The sequence below is a fragment of the Podarcis tiliguerta genome (assembly GCF_965153285.1).
Source record: "Podarcis tiliguerta genome assembly, chromosome: 2".
In the NCBI taxonomy this organism is placed as follows: domain Eukaryota; kingdom Metazoa; phylum Chordata; class Lepidosauria; order Squamata; family Lacertidae; genus Podarcis; species Podarcis tiliguerta.
The window spans coordinates 70,079,058-70,102,140 of record NC_139535.1 but is presented as its reverse complement, the minus strand read 5'-3'; the positions used below and the strand labels follow the sequence as shown (position 1 = coordinate 70,102,140).

Below are 23,083 nucleotides of genomic sequence, written 5' to 3'. Positions count from 1 at the left end.
GGCACCTGTTTGGCTGCAGGAGTTACTAGGAGGAGGCATACAAGACACCATCCAACTGCCTTAGGCACCACACTCTGGATTTGTGTAGAGTTTGCTCTTTAAGACTTTTATACTCCTGAATATGTCCTGCAAATCAGTGTGCATAGATTGTTCCTCAGGGTTTACTCCCAAAGCCTTTCATACAAGTGAGTATAGCTGCAAGGTAGAGACGGTTTAGGATCAGTGTTTTCCTTCTCCTAGATGGGCTACCCTCCCAGGTTGACAAGCCCCATCTAGGACAACTGTAACTGGACAGATAGTTTAACTTGTTATCCACACCATAGAACCACCTGTCTGGATTATGCAAGATGTTGTGTGTGGGCCTGTCTCTGATAATTGTCCAGAAACCTCAGTCAGAATATGGCTGCAAAGGTTACTAAGTGAGAGAGATGAGAACATTGCACCAGTGGTCATCACCTTCACTGGCTTCAAATCTGTTTCCAGGCCCAATTCAAAATGCTGATATTGACCTTCAGTCTTTTATGGTTGCGGGTCAGGGTACCTGGAGGACTGCTTCATCCTATATGCACCTTGAAGTCTTTGTCTGAGACCCATCACTGGGTGCTTCCACCAGGTGACTGCAGAGAGCACGGTATTATTTTTTTTGGTACCACATGAATACCTCTTTTGTTACCCAAGAAAATCTTTTAATAAAAACATTTTTAATAATAACAACAATCCAGGACTTTTAAAGTCTTTTATAGCTTTAAACTGTTTCAACCTTATTATTTTATTCTCACCTCCTTGTATTTTGGGTCGCATTGTTTTTAATTGATACTTTTTATTTCACTACTCAATCAATTTTAATTTACTTTCTTTTATGTAGTAAGCTGCCTGAAGAACCTTGTTACAGAGTAGCCTATAAATAAATGTAAAAGCACAGTGTTGACACCTCAAGTTTACCAAGCCAGTCATCATCTAAAAGGGCTGAACTATTAAAGAAATTTTCACTTTGCTAACTGCCATACATAGCTTTTCAAAATGACATGCATAACTATTAACAATGGATCTGCACTATAAAAGATAGTGAAACTGTCACCTGCATGTGTGTGTCTACACATGTACATACATACACCAGCTCATCTGCTGCCTTTGGATATTAAAGGGGAAAAACTACTCATGTTTCTAATAAAGCTAGGCAATCCTATAATTGCCTGTCAATAAGTCACATTGAACTCAAGGGTGCTTGCTATTGAGTAGATATGTATAAGACTATACTGCATGGCTTCAATCCTATCCACCCAGTGGGACACACTTCTGAACAAACATGCACAGGATTGCACCAAGAGACACAAGCAAGAGACAAAGAAATTTAACATTACCTCCTCTTTGATTTCTTCCTTGACCTGACACACAGGCTTCAACTCTGGCTTTGCTGGTTCATTGGGAGCTAGGTAATCCTTGGTGTATAGGCTCTCGAAGAGTTTATCAACAAAGCCTGAGGTTTCTGGAAGAGACATACAGAAAAAATGAATCATTCCAAAAGAGATCCTACTCCCTAGTTTTATATTAATTGCACTTCTGCTGTTTTGATCCAGGCCAGTTGAGTTCATTGTACCTGAAAGAGTACTGGTCTAGTTTTCTCATTAGCAAAAAGTCTGCCATGCTACACTGCAAGTCTCTTTAAAAGTAAGGAGTATTTAAAAATTCATTTGCCAAGTGACACGGAAGTCTAACATTTGAAGGAAATGAAATGTTCCACAACAGTACACTCTTGTATGGTGTTGTCCTCTACCTAAACTAGCCCTTTGGATCTACGCCATATGTTCTCAAAAATGCATTAAAACCTATTGGTTAATCATTTTGTGTACAGAAAAAGATGGTGTAAGTGTTGGTGTAAGCAAATGGAGCTTGGCCATTCCTTCCAATCCTGGAGTTCAAAAGCAGTGGTGAAGATGAATGCTGCTTCCTCACCAGCCCCATAGTTAGGAGCATATAATTTATTTTGGCTTTGCACCTGCCAGGCCCAAGAACAGGATCATAAGCATCCTCTACAACCTTCTTGGAAGCGATTCAACTATAGTTTGTGAGCTTTCACCATAGTTAAGATCAACCAGTCTATGGTTCAGACAACTCACTAAACTGTAATTAATCTAATTACAATTTAGTCAATACTAAACTATGGTTTAGTATTACATTGAAATGCAGCCAATGTTTTGTGGCTTATATTCAAACACTTTGTGATTCATATTTGTATTTCATAGCTAACACATGCTACACTAACTTAGAGATGAACTGGTTTGTGCCATAATAAAATTGTGCTCTAGTTATTTATATTTTTTTGTTCTCGTAAGTTAATATGGATACTCTTTGGCCAATGTAAAGATGTATTTCTCCAGTAATTGTGCATAGAAGTTAAAACTATCTGTGACGGGGGGTGGGGGGGTGGGAATGTTTCACACTCTTATATACTGCTTAATTGTAAATAGGCAAAGTTCCTTTATAAGTACAGTACAATTGTTTTACTGAGAAGGCCAAACATTTATACAGTTGGAGCTGCTATCATATAACTAAGCTCCATCTAGGTGACCCTTGGGGGTCCCTTCGAACTCTACAAATCTATGATTCTGTCTCCAGGTCTCCTACCTAAAGTTTCCTACCACCATATTCACAAAATCCTGCCATTAGCAAAAAATAAAATAAAATAAAATAAAAATCACAGCAGTACCTTTTTGCAGAAAGACATCTAGCTGATCAGCGCAGAAAGCCTTCAGTTCTTTTTCTGGTTTATCTTTTTTGACCAATGCCACAACATAGTTAGCCAAGGCTGATGGATCGGCATCACATCTAAGGGAAAAAATACTGCTATCGTTATGTAACTTACAGCATTATGAGTCTAATACACAATGAAGCATTACAATGGATTCCTCTTCAGTGAAGACATGTCATTAAGCATGAATATCGTCCCTCATTATTAAGCAGCATGCCCCACAAATTTTAGTGGGCCATGCTTCCAAGTACATATGGATAGGCTAGCAGCCTTAGAATGAAGTCTTCTAATTCAAGGGTGGATAGAACATCTTGCTATTGTTTTAATTTAACTAGTGCTCGATACAAAAATAGAATTGATACAAAAATAGAAATTATGTTGAACAAATGCTATACAAACAAACAAGCAAACCTACTACTCGGTATAATTTTGACAGCTCCATGGAATAACTAAGAACATAAAAGAGCCCTGCTTGATCATGCCATGGCCCATCTAGTCCAATTCCCTGTTTTCACCATGGCCGTCCTATGAGAAGCAAGCAGGGCATGACTGCAGCAGGGCTCTCCCCAATTTTGATTTCCACATTTGAGCAAATAATCACTATTCTACCCTCAAAGTGTCCTTTGTGAGGTTTTTAATTCAGTTGAATTAAAAACTTCTTCTTTGCTCCTGGATGCTGAACCACAAATGGCTTAATTACCTGGGCAACTGGGCCATAGCAAAATGGTACGACATATGATTGGCATGCAAAGAGTATCAGTTTAATGCCTGGAGACTCCAGTTAAAGTCTAGATAGGACCCTGGCATAAGACTCAAGACAGCAAACTCAACAATAATGTGAGATGGACTAAAGGATCTGGCTCAGTATAAGGTAGCTGTAGATATTCAAGAAATCTAAAACATATGGTAAATTAGAGACATTTTTCTACTTTTCGTATGTTAAATGAAGCACATTTTTATGACCGGTTCTGAAACCAGGGCTAAAAAAATGCATGTTGATCTAACAAGGACATAATATTCAAAACTAGGTTTCAGCAACTGTATTTACATACAGCTGTGACTGCAAGCATAAGCCAAACAACTATCAATATTAACCAAATATGTCATTTAGCAAATTAACCAAAATGGTTTGTCCAGAAACTACTATGCACAACTAAATATACTGGGTGAAATTTAATGTTGCGCTATGATAAGTATTCCATCTGCACAAGCTTATACAGTAGCCAGAAAGAACGATTTATTCTACCCCCCGCCCCCTGTGTACTAGGGGTTCTCCTAACCCTCCTGAGCCAATTTCAGGGGGCAAGCAGGGGGAGGAGAGTGGGGAAGCCCCATTGCACAAACAGAAGCCCGTGCCCAGGACTTTCACTCATAGAGTTTCCTGCTTGGCAGGGGGTTGGACTCGATGGCCCCTGTGGTCTCTTCCAACTCTATGATTCTGCGATTCTGAGTTTGCTAGGTGAATCACACCCACAGTAAAGAATTTAGGAACTTTTCATGGTCATAATTATGCAAGTCTGTAATTATGGATTAAATGTCAAAATTGCCCAGAAATGCAAATGTGAAATTGCTGCTTCTTTATTGTTAATAATAAATCAGAATTTTGTAGTAGTTGAAATAGGAAATGCATATTAAAGCCAACAAAAACACAAAGGCAGGATAATTAGCACTTGAAATGTCTTCAAGGAACTGGGCAGGCATTTGGAAATTAATGCTTCACAACTCTATGCAGCATAGAAGTACACATTAAGATTATACAAATGAGACAGAAGTGCACTCTGTCTATTTACAACAAGGTAGTTCAAGTTTACTTTTAACCCACTCTTGGCATATTCAAGAGTGTCTGTAGTCTTAACTCTCTGTTCAGAACTTTAAGCTGAAGTCACATATCAATTCAAGCTAATAGTTTAGTGTAGAGTACTTGCTCCCAAAGTTAAGTGCAGGGAAGTTGACATGCTAGCTCCTGGGCCAAAAAGACAATTAACAGACCATCTGCAAATATATATATAATATAAGATTTCCGTCTAGTATCTCTGCCTGCTTATCACTGATGCAGTGATATACACTTAGAATTTAAGTGTCAGCTTGACAAAACATCAGCTTATTAAGCAACAATGTCAAGCTCTCAGTATATATCCAGGATGGGGAACTGTATCTTAACAGTGGTCCAAAACTCCCCTACTCCCATGGGCCACTTTGACAACTGCAGCTATGGGAGATAGCAAGGCGGGGTGGTGCTGTGAATCCCTCCAAAAGGAGGGGTCATATCATAAAGACACCACAGTCTCCACTGTGCCTCATTTCCAAAAGGTAAACACAGACCCTGGGTAAGCAGCCCAAGGAAACCCAAAGCAACTTATAACCAAAAGCTTGCAACTAAAAATAAAAACACAATCAAGATTGCCCTCTTTCGTCTGAAGTGCTCTTTTAAACTGCCCTAACAAACAACTTATCAACCCCCAACATTTCAGATGTTATGACAAAGGGATGAACACAGGACGGGACAACATTTTGTCTCCACTGTCGCACTCCTGCAGTAAGGCACACTTGGCCTAATGCTGCATGTTTTAATTTTCAAGGAGCTGCTCTGAAGAGTAGTTCCCCTGGTTTTGTTAAAGTGATATATACTGTGGTTGCTATGCATTATAAAACAATTAGTCACCAGATTACAGTTTGGAAGAACTACGAGCAAGTGCAGAAGACAGAAAGCAGCACCCCTCTTGAAATGGTAACCCTGCATAGCTAAATAACCTCAGCACCTACTCTTTCCGTGTATGTGTGTGTGTGTCCCATCCAAACAACCAACTTCCTCACGCGGCCCCTCAGCGGCCTCCCCGCCCCATAACCACTTATAACCTTAACCTCGTTCCTGAGGCACACCCCTAGTTGACGCCAGTTGCCCCGCACCCCCTGCCGACCCACAGCAGCTCTTCACGAATCCCCTCTTGCCGCCGCCGCCTCCTGGCACCAAGCCCACCCCCGCACATGTACCCCAGGACTTGAGGCATTTTACCAGTAACGACCCCCACTCCCCTATTCATTCACCCCACTGACTCTTTAGCAAGGAGCCCCCACATACACGTAACTCCTCTTCCCCAGCTCGCCCCCCCCCCTTCCTCGGTTGCCTCTCACCCCTCGGCTCCCTTCTCCCACATGGGAAGGCCTCCACCGCTGCCCCGCCGCCGCTGCCCCTCGCCCTCCTCCTCCACTCCCCACAACCAGCCCCCGCCGCACTCACATTGGCTCCAGCAACTTGGCCAGCCAGGATTTGAGCGCGTCCACGTTCTCTATGATCATGATGATGGTGGCGGCGGCGGCGCTGCTGCTGCGGCGGCTACACTCCGGGCAGCATCTCTCCGGCTCCCTTCCCCCACCCGCCGCTCCCCCGCGAGCAGTTACTCGCCCGCGGCAGCTCCCCCGCTGTCCTGTCGCCCAGGCAGGGCCTAAGAGTCAGACCAGGAACTAGCTGAGCCGAGAGCGCAGCCGAACCTGCTGGGTGCCGGAGAGGGGGGAGGGCGGGGACCCGGTCTCCCGGCGGAGCCAATCGCGTGGCTAGGCCCCGAGCCGAGCGAGCCAATCCGCGGCCGCGGGCGGTAGTGGGCGAGCGGGTGTGGGAGGGGGGTGAGTGGTGAAAGGCCGCAGCAGGCTAGGTCGAGGCAGCACGCGTGAAACCCTTTGCGGGCGCGCGAGCAACGTGAGCGGGGAAGAGGAGGGGGGAAATAACAAGGGTCGGCACCGCTCCCGAGGGCCCGGTGGCGTCGAGCCAGGCCTCGGCACGCCGTGTAGACGGCGCTCGGGAACGTGCGCAGTGACTGCGAAGGAAGGGGTTGTCTCTGAGCGCGTGCAGAGTCCAATCCCGCCCCCACAGACACAGGCATACACACGCACACAACCAGTGGATGGGACGGCAACCAAATAAAGTATGGTATGTCCTCTGCGTTTTCCAAAGCATGGAAGGATAGTTTCCATTTTATTTCTATCAAGTGGAAGGTCGCTTGCGAATTATTGGTTCCGAACTCTGTGGAATACGTATTAGGAGTCAACGTACGTAGGAATCTTTCTTAGAGACATTGCTTTGTAAACTGCAATCCTAAACACGCGTACTAGAAAGTTCTGAGCTTGCGTGTTCTCCAATGGGGGTGGGGCCCTCATGGCATTTAAACTCCGCCCCCTTGGTATGTAGAGATTTTAACCAAATCTCCCGGTGTTAGCGATAAGGGGTTGCCCCCTGGCCCCACCGTGACTGGAACACTGTCAGTGATCTGGACTTAGGCTTTGGATTGTGCCGTGCAGAACTCGTCTTTTCCTAGTAGGAAATTGGTCTGATCTGTGCATCTCTGTTTCTAGAGATGTGCTTGCAAGGTGCGATCCTGCTTTGTTCTGCAATATTAAGTTTAGTATCCGTTTCAAGAAAGCTTATACACACTTACCTGGGAGTAAGTCCCAATGGAGACAATAGGACTTCTAAGTATTGGATCGTGCAGCAGTGCACTCAACAAAACAAGGAACAACCAGTTCCAGTTGAGATTGATGATGTCTGAAACAAAGGATAGTACTGGATTTTTGGGGGGAGAAATGACTTGGCATGCATTAAGTCCACAACTTGAGTGAGGGTTATGTTCTGGGGATTGCACTTAAAACTAAAATTGTGTATAGTGAAAACCCATTGGGTTCAATGGCGGGTGGGATTGCCCTAGTTACTTTTCCCAGAACCTTGTTCCCTCTTTAATTTTTCTTTTGCAGTGTGCATAAAGCTGAATATGCACAAGTTAAATGCATGTAAGTTGAGGGCTTACTGTACTGTGAAAGGAAAGCAGCAAACATAATAAAGTTGAACCATTCTTCCTGATATGAAAGTTTCTTTGAATTCTAGGACTTATGACACTCATGATACACTTATGTACACGCATCTGTTATAAGGTTGTCTGAAAGCTCTAGACATTGTGAAGCTGGGCACATGATGGTCCTCAGACCATTTCAGGTGGGCCTCAGTGCCAGAGCCTGTTCTGCTCCTGCTCCATAGCCATTCCATAGCCTTATAGTTAGACCAGTGTCCATATGAGCAACTCCTTGCATGCTGAGTAAAGGTGGCTGGGAGACAGATGAAGGGAAGGAAGTTCTTCCTCTGAAAGAAAAGAGTCACAAGACCTGTTGAAAGAAATTAGAAAGGGAGATAAAAAGCTAATTATCATAATCGTTAATATTTAAAATAATAAGAAATAAACTCTGAATAATAATTATTAGCAAATTGGGAACTTAAAGGAAGGTCATAAGAGTAGAAAGCTGTTACAGAGGAGTAAGAAGTTTTTAAATAAACTGGTAGCCTGGGAATGGAAGGAAATAAAGTACAGGTGGAGTTTGAAAGGAAAATAGGAGAAGAAATCACAGATTGATAAAAATACTGAGAGTGGGAAGGGGAAAATGTAAAAGAAAAAGCATTCTCCACTTAGAGCCTCTGGAACAGGAAATTCTACCCAAAATGGGGAGGCTAAGTTACAATACACTGAGAGTAAATGTCTTTACTTATCTTGAGAAACACTGAGCTATGGAATTCCTTGGCACAAGAAAATGCTGTGGCAAAGAATTTAGTAATTTCCGAAGATGGATTAGATATTAGTAGAAAGCGAAAGTAATTGCCAATTGTAAACACCTTTGATGGGTTTTGTTTTCTGTAAACTACTTAGAAGTGGTTGTTGTCTTTAACAACTAATTAGTTATATACGTTTTATGAAATAAATAAAATAGCGCCACACTCTGCCTCCATTTGCCACCATTTTGTGGCTGACACTGCCCTTACACTACCATTTTATGACTGGTGGGCCTCTGTAATTTTCAGCTGGCTCAAGCCTGTGGATAGAAGGTTCAAGACCCGTGGCATGAACCCAGTTGGTTTAACTAAACTTTTAGTAGTGTGTCATTCCAATTTATTATGTACATGAGCATACCATAATAAATATTTTGCTTTCTGATAGCAGGCAAAGATACATAGCTATATTAAGAACAATGGGTAAACAGCAGATTTGAAATGGCAGCCATTTTGAAATCACTCAGTGATGTCTGTTAAAACAGGACAGTATATTAGCTTCACCTGGTTAAAGAACAACAGCATAACACCCTAGCTATTTGAGGTACTAAAGCTTGTGTTCTGTAAGTGCTGTATATTAGTTTCACACCCTGCTGAAGAACAAAGGTATAGAATGCACAATAAATTTGTTTAATTTTAATTTTAACATTACTGTATTCTATCATGTATTTAAGTGGACCTTAGGTTTTGTCTATGGATCTGTATAAATGAATGCCATGTATAATCTGGAAACTGAACCAGTGTCTTGGGGCTAATATAGTTTCATGTTAAAGCTTCTGATCATTCCTTCATACCTTTCTATTTTTGAAACACAGGCTTTGACAAAGGCTTCTCGTGGTTTCAGCACATTTATTTTACAGCACATTTTATTTATTATACATTTCCACACAGAACACAGTGGGACAATCCCAGGTGAATGGGTAAATGGGAACACTAACCCCAGTTAGTTGGAAGTAGTTGGCATAGTGAATTTGGTGGGATTCGTATCTGAAAACATACACACAATAAAGATTGCTTTGGGTGTCTTCCATCCTCTGCACCCTGACTGCATGTGACTTTGAAGGTGCAGAAGCTGTTTCCCGTTTTTTAAGGTTTTTCTACAACTTTCAGAGACTTTGAATGCTTATGAGAGAACTATGCAGAAAACGATTCTGTCAAAATACATACATAGTTTCTGCTCCTGTTAAAGCTCTTAGGGCAGGACTCCTGCAATACTATCGCATTGCCATAACGGGCTCTTTTTTAAGCGTGAAAGAGGAATCAGAGGATATTCCCAAGCTGTCAATTCTTCGTAGTCACGTGGACAAAGCGGGAGGCTGGAGGAAACAACAACGAAAAGGGCCGCTTTAGCGCCCTCCCCCTGCGGAATCGGAACAAGAAAATGTAAGGTTCGGACATCCCTGTTTTTAGACATTGGTGCGGCTCTGAGCCCCTGTGCATTAGGGGAATCGTAGTATTCCGTTCTAGGAAAGCTCGGCTCGTGAAGAACCACCCGGCGAGAGTGATGCCTTTCGGGAGTCGCAGTTCTACAGCCTTGTCAACGTTTGCTCTCGCGGCGCGTGGACTTCAGCTCCCGGCAGCCTTTGCGAAGGAAGCTGATGACACCTGCGCTCCCGTTGCATTGTGGGGGAACCGGCAGCGTGGAGTGGAGGAGGCTCGAGCCGTGAGAGCAGCTGTTGGCTGAAGAAGCTCGGGAGTGATGACGGTGAATACGGCCGTTGATTTTGGGTGGTCGCGGATGGAGGGGGTAGTTTTTTTTTGGGGGGGGGGTTTCCGGCTTGGATCAGAAAATGGACCCCTCCCCTGCAAGCAGAAGGGAATGGAGGAAGGCCGACCAGCCACCGACCCCCCTCCCTTGCTATGGGCTTCCTATTGCTGTGACAGCTCCGTCAGTTATAAGGGGGCTTGTCTAGCATTTCCGTGTCAAATCGCTAAACGTGTTTCACGCCAAGCAAGCAAGTTGCATATGCTTATTTTAAGATACATAATAGAAAATAGCTTATTTGTCGGGGTTGTTATGCGGTGGGCTCCATTAGATTGACTCAAATTCAAGAAGCAGTAGATATTAATCTGCTTCAAGTGTCTTTTACCTCTTACCCTGAGGTATCCCATTATTTATTGTTTATTTATTTTAAATATTTATTTATTTTTTGGACATACTGCAGTATAGAAGGCCCCACGATTTTAAAAGAATCCTAAAGTCGTTGTTAAAAATCCTCAGCAGTAGTGCTGTGGAGAAGGGTTGAGATTATATGCTGGAAACTCCTTTTCCTTCCTGAACGGTATCCTGTCAGCATAGTTTTGTGGCTGAATGTTGCGCCTTTAATAGTAAAGTAGATGAGAGAACCATGGCAAATACAGCTTGCCATTTAGAGATGATAAAAGCTGTATTTATTGAAGTTATATATTTTATGCAACTGTTAAAGATATAAAATCCCATCCTGGTTCATTTTCTTCATCATCTCTGAGCTCTGCTCTTTATGGGGAAAGTGTGTAATCCATTTAACAAAAGATGGCATGCTTGATAGGATCTTCAGACAAAATTTGTTGCCACAGCTTTGTCTAAAGGTTGTGTTGATGGACAATTTGTATTAAGTCTTATGTACAGTATTTTATAGATACCTTATGGTGTCTTGCCTTACTTTACTGGCCCTTTATTAGCAACATTAGAGTTTCTTTCCTGAGAAAGGCCAGTGGTCTTGAGCCTTTTGGGGTGGGACAACCCCTCTACATTATTGATATGGCTGATCTGCTGAAAGTGAACATCATAAATTCATTTTTGAGGTATAATACATTGCATCAAAAGTTTTGAGTCCGTGTCAAGGAGCTTTCATTTTAAATGTAAGATGCTTGTTTTCAAACTAGATCAATGATCATGGAAATAGGTGTGTTGGGTCTTTTTGTATTGCCATATTAGCTGCATCTGCATTGGCTTCTAGTATGTTTGTGGCCTCAACTTAAAGTGCAAGTTACTGCTTTTAAAGTCCCATATGCTTTAGGATCTGCAAAACTTCTCCAGCCTGAATCTGCCCACATATTATGGTCAATGTAGAGATCATATTATATTTTCAGGATAATAATTTATTTTTTATATGCCGCCCATCAGACTGGGTTACCCCAGCCACTCTGGGTGGGTTCGAACAAATTAAAACACAGTAAGAAATCAAGCATTAGTGAGGATGCAAGGCGGGTGGTGGTGATGGCAGTGACAATGACCACTTCTGAATGCTTTCTACCCCTGGTTCATCTATATAATGTGCTAATTGCTTCAAATGTAATAAATCTGATGTGTTTGTGGTAACACTAGTCCGACTGCTCTTTGCCTCACTAACCAATAATATGACAGGCTGGGTTCAAAATTTTCATGCTCCACTCGTCAGGAAGAATTGTCCGATTGTGCTTGAGCTTGCATAGCACCTCAGTCTCCAATTTAAAGCCACCAAGACTATCCAGCTGATGAAATGTAGTTAGAGTATGACAGATTAAAATTAATTTAGTTTCAGTGCTGTCAGTTGATATGCTGCAAAGTAGTTTTATGCAGATGAGCATTTTGTGATTAGATGTTACCTGTGTGTGTATTTCTTTCTCCTAGAGCTTCAAGCAAAAGTATCTGCATTGTAAAAGTCACTTGCTTTCACACTTACTGTGCCTGGGCATTACTTTAATTCTTAAATTGTATCTTTTTCCAAGAGAAAATCTTTTCAGTTATACTTTTTTTATTTAACAGCAACTCTAAACCATATTTGAGACAGCGATGTAATTACGGGCTAATTAACCAGACTAAGGAAGCTCTAAAACACCTTGTTTAGTCATCCTTGTAACTGAGTCCCTAACCGTCCCCATTTATTTCCTCCTGCAGACATGAGTGCATTGTTTAAGGGGATAGGTAGGGTTAAAGTTCTAAACTAGGCACAATGTTTTGATAAGGGCAACGCCTACCTTACTTCTCTGAAATGGGATAGCTCAATACCTCAATGTGGTCCAGTGCCTTTTCTGTCCAGTGCATGCAGAAATGCATCAAACTCTGAAGATGACATAATAAACTCTGAAGAGAGCCTCATATTGCACACTGCTGATAATAATAAATTTTAAAATGTGGTTATTTATTATTTTCCTTTTGCATATGTCTCAAGGTGATGTACATAATAATGCCAGACATTTTGCTTATTAAAGATGAAAGTTTTTAATGCGTGGCAGCAACTAATAAATGAGTTTTCTGGCAACCTGACCTTGACATCTTGCAGAATTCATAATTCCAAAAAACACACACTAGGATCTAAGTTCATGGAAGCATGGATAGAAATTTAAAGTATTTTCCTGTAAATGCTCATAACTTCTTTTTAATGCAGTAAGCTTGAACAATGTAAGCATCTTACTTGATGAATGTTATGGAGGGCGTGTGATAGGTTCTGTACATAGTGGATTGTAATATTCCAGTGAGATTCTGTGTAGGCGTTTATTGACTTTTAAACTAATCGCTTGCTCTAATAGATTTGTCTTCTTCCTTAAGGAACGGAAGGGGACAGCTAAAGTGGACTTCTTGAAGGCAATTGAAAAGGAAATCCAAAAGAAGTGGCACGATGAGGGAGCATTTGAGGTTAACGCAGCAGATGCTGCAAACAACAAAAGGTAGGGATACTCGTTCCAGAATTATGACAAAAAGAGGGGAATGTGCAGAATATTGAAAGTTTGGTTCACTGTGGCTTTTAAGGAGCCTGAATTGGGATCGGTGTCTTGAGTCTCAGTTGTACCTGTTTGGTTGACTTTGCATGCCATTGTGAGTTCACATTTGGATAACTATGGCAATTGGCACCATTAAAATACCTGAACAGCCACTGAGGAGATTCCAACCAGTTTTTTGTCTGTCAGTTTTTTCTCTAGCATGGAAACTTGAGCTATTTGTACATTTGTATCAACAGTTGCATTATGTTCTTAAAGAGCCATGCAGTCTATAAAAGAATTTTATTGTAACACTATATATTTGGTATAGTTCTAGAATATTAGTAAGTGTTGTCCACAATTTTGATATTACTATAGTAAGTGTTTAACCTGTATTTTTTAGAAATTGTGTGTCTCCAGCATCAACACGATTCAGATGTCTCAGTGAGGGAAAAACTGGGGAAGATGCCATTCATGCAAATTTTGTGAATGATCTATCTATCTTATCATCACAACCACCCCCATCCCGATTGGGACCATTCTGTTATGTGGGGGAGTTGGGGGTGGGGGTAGGAAACCATCTCATTTAGTTTACATTCAGTGAACTGAATAAATATGCATGGGATTGTAGCCTGAATGATGTAAGATTAAATTTTAACTGTGAATGGAAGAAGGTGTAAGGAGATCATTTTGCATTTAGGAAAGAAACTAAAACTACTTGATGGTAGTTTTTCTTTTTAAATCACTTTCTGAGTTGTATGCAGTAGTGGAAAGTGCATATAAAGCGGTGCATCCAATCTTCTTCAGCATCCCCTGTCCATTGCAATGACTGGCACCCATGAGACGCTGCTCCTGTGGATTGGAATACCCTTCAGAACAGTATACGATATAGCACAGAGAACAGCAGTGGGAAGCAGGGTGTTTGCAAACATTACATGGCCTCTGTGCTTTTTGCTGTTGCAAAGTCAGTATGAATACAAGCCTCTTTATAACATTCCATGTCAGTTTTAATTTGGACAGTAACCAAAGGTAATCATGAATAAATTAGGTTCCAGTTAACTGCACAGAAAAAGAATTCTAATTATCCCACAAGTGGGGAAAGCTGTGGATGACCCTGTAGGCAGAGATAGTGAAGAACAGGAGCAGAAGACAGAAATTGGTTTAATGGGGTTCACCTCAACCCCAACTGTTATTTGGAGAGGACTTTTATGATTGTTGATGTGCATGTGTGAGCATTATAACGATAAAATGCTCAAAACATTTTTACTTTGGAAGGCTAAAGTTTGGTTGTGATTTATGCTACTTTTCTGGTTTTTAATGCTGCAATGAAATTTTTAGTGCTCTATTTTTTAAACATGTCACATGGAAAAAATGGTTTGAAAAGCAGGACATAAATATTTTTTTAAAATTTTGTTAATTGATTATGTACCCAGAAGGAGTTAGGGTTTTTTTTCTATGCAACTTAAAAGATTTTAGGTGATCCATCAGAATAACATATTTAAAGAACATATTTAAAGAAAATTCCAGTAGTGGCTTGTGATAGGTGTAGCAACTAGATATTGCCTTCAAAGAACATTTCTATCACATAAGAGGGAAGACTTTTTCAAATATGATTCCTGCTATTCTACACATCTTTGTCATCTTCCTCTGGAGTTTTTATTTGCTTGGATGGACATTTAATCACTCATTTCAAGAAAACTCATATTTAATTGATGACAGTGCAATCCTATGCATTCTTACTCAGAAGTTCTGCTGAGTGCAATAGGATTTATTCCCTGGCGAGTGTGTTTAGAAGTGTAGTTTAAAACTGAATCTTTAATTGGGCGGCAGACCCAATTTATGACATTTTTAGTGTTCATACTGGAGTCTGTGCATTTGCCGCAAGTGAAATGCCCTTTAGCAGGTACTGATGTGGTTGTATTCAACATCTTTCTTAAACATTTCTATATCACACATCCCTGAATAAGAGAATATAGAATTGTAGGATTTGTAATTTTTTAGTTTCCGCAGATTATTTGATGCACATTTTTTTGTTTTGCAATCTCTATTCAGCAATGGCAAGTACTTTGCCACCTTTCCGTATCCATACATGAATGGCCGGCTTCATCTAGGACACACGTTTTCCGTATCCAAATGTGAGGTAAGAAATTTTCCTTGTTAGCAATAAGCCTCACCAGGGAAAATAAGTGTTCTTGTTCAGTCCTTGAGCCATTTAAATGTAGGCCAACTTTTCCTAGTCTGGTGACCTCCAGATGCTGTTGGAGCGCACCTGCCATTCTCCCTGCCTAGTGGCCATTTGGCTATGAAGGTTAAAAGAGTGCAAAACATCTGGAGGACGCCAGATTGGGGAAGGCTGTTGTAGACTGGCCTAGAAAACTCACTCTTGCATATTATCTGCGTCTCAGAGAAAGAAGTGTTGGTATATAGAGGGGCGTCCTCAGTGATTTATATCACTGTTGACACTCTTCAGAGGTCCGCTTACACAACACAGCTTTCAAATATTTGCAAGATGCTTTTATTTGTGCTTATCCTGACTGGGGGTAAATGGAGGTTTTAGCAGTTGTTAAAGTTTTCTTTCTCGTAACCTGGTCAGATAATTGTTTTATATTAACTTTAAAATATCTATTGTTCCCAGTGCGGAGATTTTGAGATGGAGCAGACAGAAAATTTAAATCACTGTAGAATTTTTCTTTGCTCTAGGGAATAGAAGCTCTCTAAAATCTCTGTTGTGAAGACATCGGGCTGCATCCAACTAAGTCATTTTGCTCACGCAATGATTTGCACTGGGGCAGATTGCAGGGGGTGGAGCAGGGAAGAGAGGGAGAGGAAATTCCATAGCATAAGCAGAAGTCGTTCTATGAACTCAGTAACTTACTTTGCTTTTTCTGTTCCTTTCAAATTGTGTGTTGTAGCAGTTGTAGTACCACAAATAGCAGAAGGAAAGTGTATGTCTTAAAAGCATTTTCAATGTTTACAACTAAATGCAAACACTTCTTAATACTTCTAAATCACCTATTTCTGTTTGATCCCACCCATTTTTCCAGTCCTGCATGCTCTCCCCCTCCCTTTATTTTTCTTGAAACTCGGAAGCTTACTTGATATATGCTATATTATTTCCATTGTGATCCCTGTTTCCCACAGTTTGCAGTTGGGTACCAGAAACTAAAAGGAAAAAGCTGCCTGTTCCCTTTTGGACTACATTGTACAGGAATGCCCATTAAGGTAAAATTAGGGTTTTGTTTTCTTCTTCCTTTTTGGCTCTTATGCTATATGACTTTTTCTAAAAATAAAATATATATTTTTTAAACCATTCCATTTTTGTAGCAGGGGTACACAGATTCTGAGTTTAGAAATAAAGTGGTGTGTGTGCGACATGTTTTAAATTTGGAGATCAGTAGGTATAAAACATTCACATAGGTGTGTTGTGGTAAAAGATGTGAAAATTCTGGTTTAGCATAGCTGTTTGAATGAGTTCTTTGTCATAGTAATCAGTACTCATGTGAGTGGCATAGCAGTTGCTTCCATATATGGGTTTAAAATTTTCTCAGGACCCACAGATCTCTTAGGTGTGCTGAAGGGTTTGGGCATCCCTAGTGGGATTTTTAATTCTCTCCCCGCCCCTTTGAACATGTCACATTCTGTTTCCCCTCTGCTTCAAAAACAGTTTGCTAGGAATAGCAAGCAGATGTTCGACCACTCATTCCAAGTCTCTGTACATGAAAGTAGTTACATGGTCCTTTGGATCCCAGTCCACAATGCCCTAGTATCTCCCGTGTTTCTGGTATCATGAAGAAAATGTAGTAGAGCAACAGCTTGTTTATTTCTATGGCTTCTAGTAAGTTAGCTCTAATTGCTGATGCAGAGCATTTCTTTTCATCATTTCATTTTGAAGCTAAAATGAAGAGACTCGTTCTTTAAAATTTTTGCACACCATAACTGAGCCAGCCAGCCAGCCCTTTGAGGGACTGGCATGGCAGATCACTTACTACGCTGTCAACTTCAATTGAAGATGTGATGCCAGGTTTGGAATTGCAGAGGAAAAAACACCAGGAAGCATCCACAAAATGAACCGTCAAAACGAGAGACCAAGTGCCAGAATGCTGATGAATATTTATTGTTAAATGAATATTTATTGGTAGCCTGGCGTGTTTCAGCCAAAAGTCTGCCTTTAGGGGCTTTATATACTTGCACAGATATCTGGAATCTGCACAAGCAAATAAGCATATTGGACCACCAATAAATATTCATCAGCATCCTGACACCTGGCTTCTCTTTTTGGCAGCAAGTTTGGAATTGCCATAATATTTTATCCCAAGCCTTGCACTGTTGAATCATTGATCCATCTATACTAACTGAGGCACTCTGGATTTTCCCATAGGCATGTGCAGATAAGTTGAAAAGAGAAATGGAGCTGTATGGCTGTCCACCAGAATTCCCCGATGAAGAGGAGGAGGAAGAGGAAGTGCCAAAGGGGGAAGAAGTGGTCATCAAAGACAAGGCTAAAGGCAAAAAGGTATAATTTAAAATATAAATGCTTTATGGTGCTGTTGTAAGATTGTTTGTGTCTCAGGGTTACAAATGTAGACTTGCATATATCGTCCATAAATGTGCAAAAATTTAATGGACGTGTTCATCCTACAGTTATGAATATAATAAAACTGACATAGTTTGTCTGCTTTACTTAGTGTATTTACTTTGCTTTCTTATTTTCTTTGAAGAGTAAGGCTGCTGCCAAGACTGGCTCTTCAAAGTATCAATGGGGGATCATGAAATCTTTAGGTCTCTCTGATGAAGAAATAGTGAAATTTTCAGAGGCTGAACATTGGATTGATTATTTCCCACCCCAGGCTATTCAAGATTTAAAGAGCATGGGACTGAAGGTACTTGTTTATTCTAAAAGTATAACTTTTAAAAAGTCTTTCTCTTAGGTTAATTTATTTCCTCTGAGTGACCCTGTGATGTTATGCTGTAGATCTTTTAGAAATAAAATGTTGAGTCACAAAGTTTGACCTCAGCTGTAACAGTGTTTCATAAGCATCTGCCTACTTATAGCAAATGTTTTGGTTGTTCTTATTTAGAGGGGAAATAGCTTTGAAAGATTGAGTTACATCAGCAGTTATTGTTGCAGGAATTCTGAAGTTGGAAACGTTTGCTTTTCTGTTTTGAACAACTAATGTCCATGGCATATGACTTTTTGTTTTTGAAAGTCCCCTAGCTTTTGTATTCATCTTGTCACGCCACATGGAATGGAGGCGATGCGGTTCTAAAGTCCTCTTGGAATTAGTTTCACAATTTGTGAGAACTCTTGATGGTGATGCAGAGTTTCCATATAAAGTTTTGGAACATCATGCAACTCTTCATTTTTATGAACTTCTAGGTAGACTGGAGACGTTCCTTTGTCACCACTGATGTCAACCCCTATTACGATTCTTTTGTACGATGGCAATTTCTAACTCTGAGGGAAAGAAATAAAATTAAATTTGGGAAACGGTAAGATAGTCCTTTAATATATTCATTCTATAAAACTTGAATTGATTGATGTATCCTCTTGCTTAGCAATGTGTACCATTTCATAAACGTGGCCTGGGGAATTCTTTGATTATAGGCTTTCTGAGCTCACCAGTCCAATAGCCAATAGCTTCTTTGGTGTGAGTGCTTGTGGATAATTCTGTCAAATGTTGGAGAGTACATGTGCACCTTTAAACTTTGACTGAGTTATCCCAGTTATGAAATGAGAATTATTGACATGATCAATAGTTTCCTTTTCAAATGAAGTAAAATAAATGATCAAATTAATAGAAGCAATTGTCAAAATTGCAAATTATTATCCTGCATTTTGTAAATGAGTAGATCATTAATTATATTGGAACAGGTGCTGTTGTTTTGCACCATGAGATCCAGAGGGGTCATGTGATATACACACCTGCTTCTATACTGACTAGATAGATGGCATTCTATTTCAGTAAAGTAATAAAGAGAGCCTATGTTAGCCAAGTATTTTGACTTAGATTGAGGATCTTCTGTGGGAAGTGAAAGCGAAATAGAAAACAAGAAACAGTGCCCTCTTCAGTCCTTTCTAGATAGTAGCTTTCTCCTTGAAATTATTCAGCTATGAGGAAACCATTGAGAGCGCCTGAATTTCATTTTAAGCTGGCGTTGTGACCTAAACACAAAGGATTTCCTGTTCAATCTCTCTTGCACTTATCTAAATAATGTATTTAATTTTAGATACACCATTTATTCTCCAAAAGATGGACAACCATGCATGGATCATGACAGGCAAACCGGGGAGGTAACAAAGGATGTTTGATTCATTTGACTGCTAATGATATACTGCATTTGGACTGAAGAAAATAAAGCATTTACAGTCTATTTGAATCCTCACTTAATTACTTTAAATATCTAAATGAGAACCTAAAGGGGTTTAGGTAAATTTTGCACAGAAGTCTTGTAGAAATAGTTTGATATGGAAGCAGGAATAAGTTTTTTATTGAGAGCGAAAAAGGACAAAAATAAGAAATTCCATTGGCCAATCTATTTAGATCTTGACCAGTGCATTTGTTTAACTGGAAGCTTGCATTTTTATGTTAGATTTTTCCACACAATCCCCACTTATTTATTTTAGCTTTCTGAAAGTTTTATCTTAGAAAGGATACATCATCGGTTATCTTAACTGTTGTCAATTAATAGAGATAGTGGCTGACATGCAGTCCATTCTAGTTTGCCTCTGGGCATCTGATCAGACTGAATAGTGGAAGTGGCGTGCTCATTATTGTTCATGTATTGTCTCTTAGGGTGTTGGACCTCAAGAATACACACTAATCAAAATGAAGGTGGTCGAACCTTATCCTGTAAAGCTAAGGTAATTATCCACATCTTGGCTAATAAGTCTTTTTTGCATTGTGAGGCTAATTTGATTAGGGATCTCATAGATTACATTTATTATATAGAAACTGTCAGAAATAAAGGGGTAGAATTTCTAATACATAGTTTTAACTCCTCACACGTTTTCCCTTGGGGTACTTCCTTGGGAATTGTCATATTCTCAAATACTTTTCTAGACAACTTCTCCTTTCTTTTCACAGTGGCCTTAAAGGAAAGAATATCTTCCTAGTAGCTGCAACTCTGAGACCGGAGACCATGTTCGGGCAGACTAATTGCTGGGTTCGCCCTGATATGAAGTATATTGGCTTTGAGACCCTGAATGGGGATATTTTTATTTGCACACAGAGAGCTGCCAGGAATATGTCCTACCAGGGCTTTACAAAAACTAATGGTGTAGTTCCTGTCGTGAAGGAGCTGATGGGAGAGGTGAGCAACAGTGTCATCTATTGTTAGTGTGATTCATGAGGCAGAGGATGTGCCCCTATACGGGCAGGCAAACTTTGAGAAATGTTTAACTTGGAACTTGCAGATTCCACTAGTGCAGAAATGGCTAAGCAAGCCCTCCAGATGTTGTTGGAATCTCCACATAATCTTGAAAATAAAAGTGGAGTCATCTTCAGAACCAGCATTTATGTGGTTAAAATGATACCGTGCTAAATGGCAAATTCTCATACAAAAGCATAGCACTGCAAAAATGTATGTTTTGTATGCATACATATATAACAGAAATCTGCTACTTAATGCCTTACTCAGCTGTTGTGGTCTGGTTTCCGTGCCTTACCTAGCATTTCTCTGTTGCATTTGACCTTTTCTGTAAGCACAAAAAGTAAAATATTGTGACTTGGTTTCAGAGAAACTCTGTGTAAAATGAACTGGGGTGTTTCATTTGTAAGTGATCCTATGGCCATAATGTGGGAGTCGCCTCATCTTTAAAAATATTTTTTTCCGAGTAGGAGATCCTTGGAGCTGCCCTCTCTGCCCCTCTAACATCCTATAAAGTTATCTACACTCTCCCTATGTTGACTATTAAAGAAGATAAAGGTAAGGTTGCTGTACCACCTTCTGCATCAGTTACAGATTGTGTGCAGATATAATTATTTTCTCTTGGTGTAAGCCCATGCTATCCCATTTCTGCATTAATTCTTTTTTTAAAAAATCAGTATGAAAATTCATATTTAAACACATGTTTAATAACAAGATACACATTTAAATATGTATTTCGTACACATTTCTAAATGTAGTCTATCCTAAAATATGAAATTTTCAAATTCATTGTAATGTTTTTTAAATCTGTGAACTTTATCACACAAACTGGAGAGGTGTGAAATTGAAGGGTTTGGGAGGTGCAAATTAGGTTAGGTTGCTGAAAAATGCAGACCAAATGAAATTCTCCATCTGCACTAAATGAACACTTAGTGTGATGCGTACCAGACTGGCAGGTTTCTGGTTCACATGCCCCTCCCTTCCCATCCTTCTACACTTCTGCAAAAGGGAGTTCAGAAGTTTTTGCTTTCAGTTTTGCTTAACTGTGGTTTAGTGTTTTGTGCAAACCAGCACTGTGTTGTTGACATTAACTGCAGTTTATTTTCAAGTCAGATTGTTTCAAACAAACTATAGCTAATGTTAACCACGCTTGTTCCTGGCAGAATGTGAGAAACCTGATGTAGGTTAATTGTGCTCTTCAACTCACCCAGGCAGGAACCATGCAACAATAATTTTGTAAATTTCTCCACTCCTCCTCCCTCTCCCATTAGTTTACTTCCATGACAGAGCCCATTAGAGCAAAGATAGTATCTTGCAGAGAAAATTACTTATTAAAAAAAAAAAAGTAAAGAGAAAGAAGGAACTTTAAAGGCTACAGGTAAACAAGGGAGACATAACTAACAAAAGGAAGAATGAGTGGAGGAAGCAATGAAATTCATATCACATGGTTCCTGCCTTGGTGAGTGGAAGAGACAATTAACCTGCTGTACGCTGGCCCACTTATTCCGCCAGAAAACACCAAGTAAACCTAAAGCAAGAGCTGTAGTTGCTTTTAAAAAGCTAACTCAGCCATATGACTGAAATATGTGAATAATCCCACCCTTGCTGCTCTAGTCAAAGGATGTGGCTAATTTTTAATTAGCATTAACTGGATTTACGCATTTGTTTATGCGAGGTACATGCACATAGAAACCTTTTGGAAATATTTGCAATTAACTTTGCATTTTTAGTGTGAATTTTGCCATAAAAATGCAAATGGGATAATATGTGTTTCCTGCTTCTAAGGCACTGGAGTTGTCACAAGTGTCCCGTCCGATTCCCCAGATGACATTGCAGCCCTGAGAGACTTAAAGAAAAAACAGGTGAACCACTTAAGCCTAGGAAAACCTCAACTTGCCGGCAACTGATGGCCACAGTTTCTACAGGCGATAGCACAAGCTATTTCTTGCAGGCACAATAGATGTATTTGGGTAGGATAGCCTTCTGCAACCTGGTGCCCTCCAAGTGCTGTTAGAGTACAACTGCTATACTCTCTGATTATGCTATCTGGAGTCAATGAGAGTTGGAATCTAACAATAACTGGAAAGAGAAGGCTGGTGTGGGGTATCAGAAGGCAATGAAAATGGACAAAATCGGGCTCTTCATAAAAGCTGTACAATGCATCAATTAAGATTTCTTTAATGAAAAGATGAATCAGTTAATTTCTCATACATCTGCATGACAGTAAAAAGAATTATTTGGAGGCACAAAAACATATGCTCCTTTATAATGCATGCTTGTTTTGGGGCAGACATTATACTAAAATAGGTGTTTTTCCCTCTGTGTGTGTGAGAGGAAATGCCTGTTTTTAAAATGGTGCTTGGCAGCTGCAATTTTTAAAATTGCTTGTATTAAAAGTAATGTGCTTTCTAGTTAATCAAGGCACTTTTTTAGTTGATCAGAAGTTCAATTCATTAATCAAATTATTGCAGTAAGGGCAAAGACGTGTTTGTCAGGTTTTTGTAGATTTGATTTTCATATTTGTTTTCAATTTCTTCATAGGCACTTCGAGCAAAGTATGGCATTAAAGATGAAATGGTCCTGCCATTTGAACCAGTAAGTGCAGCAAAGAAGGATTGTGTTGGGTGTTGGAATGGACAAAGCTGTCAATTTGTATTCTCTATGTTTATTTTTCTAGTTTCTAGTTCAGTTTATTATTGTTGTTAAAAAATTTTTATCTCCCT

General features: G+C 40.1%; 2 protein-coding genes across 3 annotated transcripts in view; one reads left to right on the top strand and one right to left on the bottom strand.

Annotated features, from left to right (window-relative positions):
- The window catches only part of LOC310672073 (RNA-binding protein 27-like), a 31,987-nt gene extending 25,713 nt beyond the window's left edge, over positions 1 to 6,274 (bottom strand). The window contains exons 1-3 of the mRNA XM_083428622.1: positions 5,988 to 6,274; positions 2,708 to 2,826; positions 1,362 to 1,486 (exon numbers count right to left, since the gene is read on the bottom strand). Coding sequence (XP_083284748.1) covers positions 1,362 to 1,486; positions 2,708 to 2,826; positions 5,988 to 6,046 — 303 coding nt within the window. The 5' untranslated portion in view covers positions 6,047 to 6,274. The remainder of the gene's footprint in view (positions 1 to 1,361; positions 1,487 to 2,707; positions 2,827 to 5,987) is intronic.
- A 141-nt stretch (positions 6,275 to 6,415) lies between these two features.
- LARS1 (leucyl-tRNA synthetase 1) overlaps positions 6,416 to 23,083 on the top strand; it is a 47,818-nt gene continuing 31,150 nt past the window's right edge. Inside the window, exons 1-13 of one of the 2 annotated variants that reach the window (XM_083427072.1) lie at positions 6,416 to 6,674; positions 12,844 to 12,962; positions 15,045 to 15,132; positions 16,134 to 16,214; positions 17,371 to 17,505; positions 17,711 to 17,872; positions 18,370 to 18,482; positions 19,221 to 19,284; positions 19,787 to 19,854; positions 20,078 to 20,303; positions 20,831 to 20,918; positions 22,146 to 22,222; positions 22,902 to 22,955. In XM_083427072.1, the coding sequence (XP_083283198.1) occupies positions 6,672 to 6,674; positions 12,844 to 12,962; positions 15,045 to 15,132; positions 16,134 to 16,214; positions 17,371 to 17,505; positions 17,711 to 17,872; positions 18,370 to 18,482; positions 19,221 to 19,284; positions 19,787 to 19,854; positions 20,078 to 20,303; positions 20,831 to 20,918; positions 22,146 to 22,222; positions 22,902 to 22,955 (1,278 nt within the window). In that variant the 5' untranslated portion in view covers positions 6,416 to 6,671. Of the gene's footprint in view, positions 6,675 to 9,893; positions 10,039 to 12,843; positions 12,963 to 15,044; positions 15,133 to 16,133; positions 16,215 to 17,370; positions 17,506 to 17,710; positions 17,873 to 18,369; positions 18,483 to 19,220; positions 19,285 to 19,786; positions 19,855 to 20,077; positions 20,304 to 20,830; positions 20,919 to 22,145; positions 22,223 to 22,901; positions 22,956 to 23,083 lie in introns of those variants that run through there. The other variant, XM_083427071.1, reaches the window with a different exon arrangement.